An 8,346-nucleotide genomic window follows, 5' to 3' on the forward strand; every position below is an offset into this window, starting at 1 on the left:
CTCCACTATCACCATCATCACCTCCACTATCACCATCACCTCCACTATCACCATCACCTCCACTATCACCATCACCACCTCCACTATCACCACCACCGCCTCCACTATCACCATCACCACCTCCCTATCATCTCCACCACCTCCCCTATCAGCATCACTAGCACTTCCGCTATCAAATCTACCACCTCCACCATTTACACCAGCACCAGCACCAACACCTCCATTATCACCTCCACCACCTACCTCCCTATCATCTCCACCACCTCCACTATCACCTCCACCATCACCTCCACCACTTCCACACTTCCATCATCACCAGAACCAACACCTCCACTATCACCATCACCAGCACCAAGACCATCATCAGCCCAATGACTTAGTCTTTCTCTAATAACTCAAGTGAACAAACCTTCATCAGAATCACTTGTCATTCCCATCCATTTCTCCTCCCTCCTCCCATGAGAAGCAATGTAGGATGGAAGAAATGCACTGGTCCATGAGTCAGAAAGCTGGGGTTGGGGGTTACATTTTGAAGCAGGTATGGGTTCCCGAAGGCCAAGATCAATACCCCTAGCACTTTTGGGAAGGTCCCAGACTCCTGGGCTGGGAAAAGTAGACTTTCTGGTCCAATAACCTTGTTGTTGTTGTTGTTACGTGCTGTTGAGTTGGTTCCAATTAATAACCACCCCATGAGCAACAAGACCAAACACTGTCTGGTTCTGTACCATCCTCACAACTAATGCTGGAGCCTACTGCTGCTGCCACTGTGCCAATCCATTTCATTGGCACAATGACAAGTTAATATCCAAACCAAACCTAAATTTCTTTACCTGTAACTGGAGGTAATTAAACTCTGACCCATCTTTCTTCTCAAGCTGTTAAGAAACTCAGCTCATCCTACTTCCTACACCACCTTGTTCTCAACCTTCTCCCTAGCCCTGAGGCCTCAAACCCTCTGGTCTGACTGGAGGTCTGGGTCCAAATCCTGGGCCCAGAGACTTGACTAGGCCACTCATCTAGAGAAGTCTAAGGTTTAGGACTAGTCTTGAACAATGGGAGGTAAAAGATCATTTCCAATCCACTTCTACCACCAACTTATTCTATGACCATAGTCAGACTACTCAACTATATTCTATATTGAACTGGTTCCTTTTCAAATGTGAAAAAATAGACATGGAAGAAAACATAGCATTTATTGTTGTGTGGCGCTGTGGGTTAATGCGCCAGACTGCAAAGCCATTTGAACTGCAAGGTTGACAGTTCAAGCTCACCAGCTGCTCCTCGGAAACCCTATACATGGTCGCTATGGGTCACAACCGACTCGATGGCACTTCACAACAACAACATATACTTCAGCCAATTCATCAAACCAGTCCTTGGAGATATAAAATGCTGTTTCCACTTTTATACTTGAACAAACTGAGACTTGAAGAAGTTTGACGATAGTTCCTTGGTAAAAGAGTAGAGTCAGGGTCTTATGTGTTCAGAGCCCCTGCTGTGTCTCCATCCCTCCATCCTGCTTTGATCTCTGGTGGTAGTGGGAACAGTGTATATTCCAGTAGGTTCCTACTCACAGCCACCCTGTGCAAGGCTTCTGAAGTTGTAAATCTTTAATGGAGCAGAAAACCTCATCTTTTTCCCGCAGAGCTGGTGAATCTGAACTGCTGGCCTTGCGATTAGCAGACCAACATATAACCCAGTATAGCACCGTCTGCACAGAACAGCTAGACTAGACTCCTGAACAAAGGACCTCCAGCAGAGCTCATTTGTCAGCAGAGACCTGTGCTGAGCAAGTTTGAGTGGAGCTTCCAGACTAAGACACAGTAGGAAGAAAGATCTAGCAATCTACTTGCCAAAAAAAAAAAATCAAGTAATAAAAAGTCCATGGATGACAACAGTCTGACCCCAATCTGCATGAAATTGTCATGAGTCAGGGCTAACAATAACAGGGGGACATGAAGGAGACACCGAAAGGGGTGGGGAACAGGGAAAGAAGAACGGAGGTCTCCCTTTCACTCTAAAAGTCTAGACTCCCCACCAGCTGGAATCCTCAAATAAGCCTCTGATTTACATAACAGTTTGCTAGGTATGGAGATGGGGATGGTGCCAAACTAACCTCTCCAAAACAACCCACCTCACAGAACAGGGTCTAAGATATCAAATACTTTCTCTGCTACTCCTAAGGATCAACCTCCATTAAGATGATTCCCAAGGTCATCACACCCCTTCCCCAGCCCTGAACACCTGAACCTTGTGCCACATCATCATTGTTGTTGTTGTTGTTAAATGCTGTCGAGTCCGACCCATAGCAACCCTGTACAGGGTTTCCGAGGAGCGACTGGTGAGCTTGACTGGTTGCGGTTCAAACGGCTTTGCAGTCTGGCACATTAACCCACAGCACCACACCAGGACTCTATATCATCATTAAGTAAGGGCAAATTAAAATAAAATTAAAAGGAGATAGTTTTTGTCATTCATATAGGCAAAATGTTTAAAAATTGGTAATGTCTATGCAGAGTCCAAACCCACAGCACCACACCAGACTGTGAAGTCAGTCTGAACTGCAAGGTTGGCAGTTCACGTTCACCAACCGCTCCTCGGAAACTCTATAAAGGATCGTTATGAATTAGAACTTACTCTACGGCACTTGACACTTAGCAACAACATCCTGGTGTAGGATAAGCACTGGACTACTAACCAAAAGGCTGGTGGTTCAAACCCACCAGTCGCTCCTTGGAAACCCTGGGCTGTGTCACTATGAGTCAGAACCGACTCAAGGGCACTTGGCAACAATGCTGGTGAAGGAGGCCCACATGGCACAGGAAGTTGGAGATCAGCTGCCAACCTAAAGGTTGACTGAAGCTACCCAGTGGCTCTGCAGAAGGAAAGGTCAGGTGATCTGCTTCCGTAAAGACTGGTGTTGTCGTTAGGTGCCTTCAAGTCTATTTCAACTCACAGCAACCCCACCCATGCGACAGAGCGGAATCGCCACTTAGGGTTTTCCAGGCTGTGGAGCTGCTCGGTGCACTCAAATCATCAACCTTTCAGTTAGCAGCCAAGCACTTAACCGCTGTGCCAATAGGGCTCCTTCTGTAAAGATTACAGCCAAGAAAACCCTCTGTCACACATGGGATCACCATCAGTAGGGCGGGGAGAGAGACAGCAATAATACTGGTGAGTCTGTGGGGTCCTCTCACACACGAATGGTGAGGGTAGACCAGTAAATTGGTATCAACTTTTAGGAGGGTATTTTGGTAATGCCGAGTACCAATCGAAATGTGAAATGTCCTTGGGCATTAAGGAATTTCCTCCTCCTGCCAACCTCAGAGAAGGAGCTCTGGTAGAATAGTGGTTACGAATTGGGCTGCTAACCTCAGGGTCAGCAGTTCGAAACTGCCAGCTGTTCCGTGGGAGAAAGATGAGGCTTTCTGCTCCCGTAAAAAAGTCATAGCTTCACGCCAGAAATGGAGGCAGAGGCAATGACATGGACAGTGGCTGGGGACTTTAAACACAGAGAGGGAGAGGGGCTGTGTGCTGATGACTGGGGGTGGGGGGCTGGGGCGGGAAGGGCAGGCTTGCAGGATATACCCTGTGGTTGGTTGATGATGCATGGAGGGGTTTGTAACCAAGGCAATGAAATGATATACGATAGGATGAATGTAAAGCTAATGTTCTCCCATGTAAACTATCACATAATCCACAATAAAACATTAAAAAAAAATTACAGCCTCAGAAACCCTGTACAGGGTCGCTGTGAGTTGGAACCGACTCCGCAGGACATAACAACAACAACAACAACCAACCTCAGTCCCACTTAATAGAAATCAGACGGCCAATGGCAAAAAGCCAAACAAAAAAGCAAAGCTGTTTTCACCTGCCCAGAGAGAAATGAAGTCAGTCAGACCCAATAAAAAGCAGGATAAGACTTTAAAAAAAAAAAAAAAAGATTTAAAAAGTTCTTAGAGTTGGGAACGTAGAGAAGAGAAAACGCTAGTATTTATGAGGCCAGCAAGGACAGACAGTGTGAGGCTGAAAAGGTTGCTTCATCCAAGCCTACCATCACACACACATATGCAAAAGCAAATTGAGCTATTTAACAACAGAGCTACCCAAAGTTATCTTAATTACAATAATCAACCCATCACACCCAGAAAAGTGGGGGTTGCCAGCAATTAATACACACCCATACACCCACATACACAGAGAAACGGGCCTCTCTCTTCCTCTATTGAGAATGTCTACTATCAACTAGTATAGACTAAACAACATACTCACAACATACCTACACTGCCACACAAATGTCCCAACACAAGCCAGTATTGGTTCCAACAAAGTTATCCACATTTTCTACAAGTACATTATATACATTAAGAGTCTCCAGTTAGGCCAAAAGGTTGTTTCGTCCTCAGTTTCCCTCTCCCAGCCCCATCTAAACTGCCTCAACTAGTCTTTGAAATGGGGAGAACTTCCCCCATGCTTCCCACCTATCCTACCCATGGGGAGAACATGACTATGTCACTTGTCTAACAGACGGATGGGTTCAGGGTGGGTGGGAGAGAAAGAATCTGAGAGGGAATGAGTCAGCCCAAGGCAAAAGGCTGTAGGCCTGTGGGTGGGCCTCGGGTGGAAGTATTTTCTGAAAGGGAAGAAGGTCATGGGTGATGTATGTGATGGTGACTGGCAGGCCAGCCCACCCATGACAGGAGGACAGAAAAGGAACCCAGGTCTTCCTTTTCAGAAGAACCATGTTGCAGGAAGAATGGCCTCTGACTTCCCAGATCTCTGGAACCCAAGCTGAGAAGATACAGGGCGATTTAGGGCTGGTGGGGCTAAACTGAGGATAGTGTAGGCAGTCTCCCCGACCCCAGTGTGGGACCTCTGAGACCCAACCCCAAGGGCAGCATCAAAGGAGACAGACAAGAAATATTTGTTCTCCCTTCCCAAAAGGACCCTGGGATATTCAAAGGAGCCCCCTCAGGACAGGTCAAAAAATGTGAGAACAGGAAAACACACAAACACACTTATGAAAACAATCAGGAAATCTTGATGCTATTTAAGGATTGCTGATGAATTTTTATCAAGTTTGATAATGATATTGTGTATTTAAACACACTTTTTAAAAAGTCACTTTCAACAATGTTTAGAGATATATTTAACAATAAAAGAACATACTGTCTATGAATCACTTACTAATTACTTCTTAGATTACTATATTACTAAAGTAGATGCAGACAGAAGAGGTGGAAGAGGGTGAGAGGAAAGAAGACACAAAACTGGACTATGTTGACAACTGTTTGTCAGTGGTGATGGAGACATGGAGGTACATCATATTTTTCTTCCCACATTTTTATGTGTTTGAAATTTTTCAAAATAAAATGAAAATACACAGATTTAAAAGGGAGATAACGAAATTGTCTAGAGAGGATTATTCAGCAGGAACATCAAGGAAAGAAAGAGGCTGGTGCAGATTGTGTTGGCAATACACAGTTCAAGATTCATTCATGCCTCTGAAACACCTTCATAAGAAACCCACAGGCAGACAGGCTCTGGCCTAGCTTGGCCAAATCGCTGCAGTTCTGGCTGATGCTCCCTCACCCCATCCCACAGGACCAGAACATATGTGAAGACCTTCAACCAGACCCCAGGATGGGAGGATCAAATGAAGGCCTCTAGACCACACCGTACAGTGGTGGGTTACGAGACCTGAGTTCTGGTGTATCGCGTAACCCTGTGTAAACCACTAGCCGTCCTGACAATTCAGTGTTTTCAGCTGTAAAATGGGCAGACTGGCTGTTCTACCTAATGCACAACGAAATAATGGAAATGAAAGCACTTTGATGACAAGGCTTTAAGACAACATGCATGGTTACCATAGGAAGCAGGAGAAAGAGATCAAGGTAGATACTCTGGGCTCTGAAGCCAGCCTGGCTGCTGACTCTGGACCCACATCCCTGTCTGTGCAGGAAGAGAGTTAGTAAAATCTTCTGGGTCTTGGCCAGTTCAGACACACTGAGACTAGAAGCCTGGGCTGTGCCTGGGTGCTCCCAGCGGGGTACTAAGGTTAGGGTGAGCAGAGAGGGATTATCAGAAAGTTTAGGAGATGAAGGCTGAACCATAAAAGCAAATGCCAACTCCCCTGGGTTTGTCCCAGGGAAAGGTACATCTTAGCAACTTAAAAAAAATAAAATTGTGGTTGGTGGACAAGTCCCTAAATCCCAAACTGCCTCACAGAAATTATCTGGAAGGAAGATTTCCAGATTGAGTGCCAAACCCCAGCATGGCCTCCTCCCTGTCCCTCTCCAGGCCTTACATTTGATATCCTTCAGGCCTACCATCCCTGGTTCACAGATGACACAGCCCCTCCATACCAAGGTCCTAGATGGTTTTCCTCCCCTCACAAGTCCCCACACAGACAGGGCCCATTTGGGGGTTGCTTACTAAACAAATACCACCCAATGTGCAAGTTTCTCTTTCTTTATCCGGAAGCAGCACCTTATGCCCTAAACCTTACCTCTCATGCACTGAGCTCAGGGGACCTTGGGGCATGGGGACTTCACCAAAGCCAAATTTAGGCCACTGGTTACGTGGACAGGGGTGTGGACAGGCTTTCAGAGGGCAAGCCTCCAAGGGAGTATGGAGTGTGGGGCTGGTGGCCAACTGGGACCCTTAGATTATCTTCACCTGGGTAGGCCTGTGGGCATATGTATCTTTCAACAGGGACCTTTGACTAAAAAGGACCCAGGCTTTCCTCATATTTTATCTCTCCCAACGCGCGCACACACACACACACACACACACACACACACACACACACACCAGCACACCAGACATACGATCTCTAAGTATGACCGGAAAGGAAACTTGGCGACTGTGCCTCCATGTCACCAAATCCCAGTCTCTCCCCCACCCCAAAAGCTGACAGGATCACAACAGCATCAAAGAGACTAGGGGGAGATGGGCTAAGGGAGTATATGAGATGAGGGGCCGGACTATGGCCCCCACACAGTAGACATTGCCATGCCCTCCATTTTCCTGCAGGTAGGGGTGTGGCACCATAGGTTAAGCGCTCGACCTCAAAATTAGTTTGAACCGCAAGGTAGGTGGTTCAAACTCACCAAGCCCTCCTCGGAAACCCTACCCAGGGGTCGCTATGAGTCGGAACTGACTCCATGGCACACAACAACTAGGTATCAGAGTTATGTTGTCTTCTCAGATCGGGAACCCAGGTTCTCCTCTGCCCCTCAGTCCAACTTCTCAAGGTGTCTACTAATTCTGGATGGAACCAAGGGACCCCTGCCCTAAACCAAGACTACTTCTCCCACCAGCTCTCCCCCACCTCCCTTTTGAGTTCTCTGGCTTCTTGGAAGGCTGCCCTGGAGACAAATAACCCTCCCCCGTCTCCACACTCCCAGCCTCCGCCCCCAGCGTTCCCTGTCCTTACCACAAAGCCCACCCAACCTCAGAGAACTTTAAGTCAGAACTGCGAGGGAGGCCGAGGCACGCACTCGCAATGTCTAGACAGACAAAAAACGGAGAAAAAGTCCTTGTTCCGGGCGCCCCAGACTCCCCCGCCGCCCCGCCTGCCACGGCCCTCGGGGCGCGCCCACTCACCGGCCCTGCTTGGTGATGATCATCTCCGTCTGGTGCTGGTTGAACTTGGACCACAACAGGTGGTTGTTGAGCGCCACTCGCAGCTTTCCGGATACCTCGAGGCCAGCGGGCACCGCGTAGTCGGCTCGCGGCCCGGGGTAGAGGCCGGCTCGCGGGTCCGGGGCTGCGTAACCGTCCCCGGGCTGGTAGCCTTCGGCCCCCGTGGGCGGCAGAAAGGGCTCGGCGGCGCCGGGGAAGCCGGCGGCCTGGGGCCTGGCCGGGTAGGCATAGGTCCCCAAGAAGCGTCCGGGCGGTGCGGGCACTAGAGCGCTCCCGGCATAGGGAGCCCCCAGACTGCTGCCCCCGCGCCGGTCGGCAGCGTCCTGCGCCGCCGGCTCCGGGTAGAAGTAGCGGCTCTGCAGGTCGGCTCCGAGCGCCCGGCCCTCGTCGCTGGCCGGCATGGGCTCGGTGCCTGTCAGCATGGCTCCGCAGCCCGGCTCCACGATGCCCATCCGAGGCGGGCCGGGCACCTCCCCACCGCCGTCGAGGGCGCGGCCCGGCCCTCTCCACGAGCGCAAGGGAGGGCAAGGGGGTCACTGCAGCTGGGGCGCGGGGGCGGGGCAGGGGCCCCAAGTAGGGGGCCCCACGGAGCCTGACTCGGACGCCTGGGTCCTTAGCCCGCGTTTGGCCGGCGCGCAGCAGCTCCCGGCTCCCTCTCCGGCGGGCCGCTGTCACTAGCGTCGCGGCGCCTTTGCT

The 8,346-nt window shown here is 49.6% G+C and overlaps 1 protein-coding gene across 1 annotated transcript in view; it reads right to left on the reverse strand.

Annotated features, from left to right (window-relative positions):
• Nucleotides 1–8,142, reverse strand: part of TBX21 (T-box 21) — a 13,775-nt gene extending 5,633 nt beyond the window's left edge. Inside the window, exon 1 of the mRNA XM_006832523.1 lies at nucleotides 7,612–8,142. Within this exon, the coding sequence (XP_006832586.1) occupies nucleotides 7,612–8,102 (491 nt within the window). The 5' untranslated portion in view covers nucleotides 8,103–8,142. The remainder of the gene's footprint in view (nucleotides 1–7,611) is intronic.
• Nucleotides 8,143–8,346: the final 204 nt, after the last annotated feature.

The sequence above is a fragment of the Chrysochloris asiatica genome, unplaced genomic scaffold, assembly GCF_000296735.1.
Source record: "Chrysochloris asiatica unplaced genomic scaffold, ChrAsi1.0 scaffold00007, whole genome shotgun sequence".
NCBI classification, from domain to species: domain Eukaryota; kingdom Metazoa; phylum Chordata; class Mammalia; order Afrosoricida; family Chrysochloridae; genus Chrysochloris; species Chrysochloris asiatica.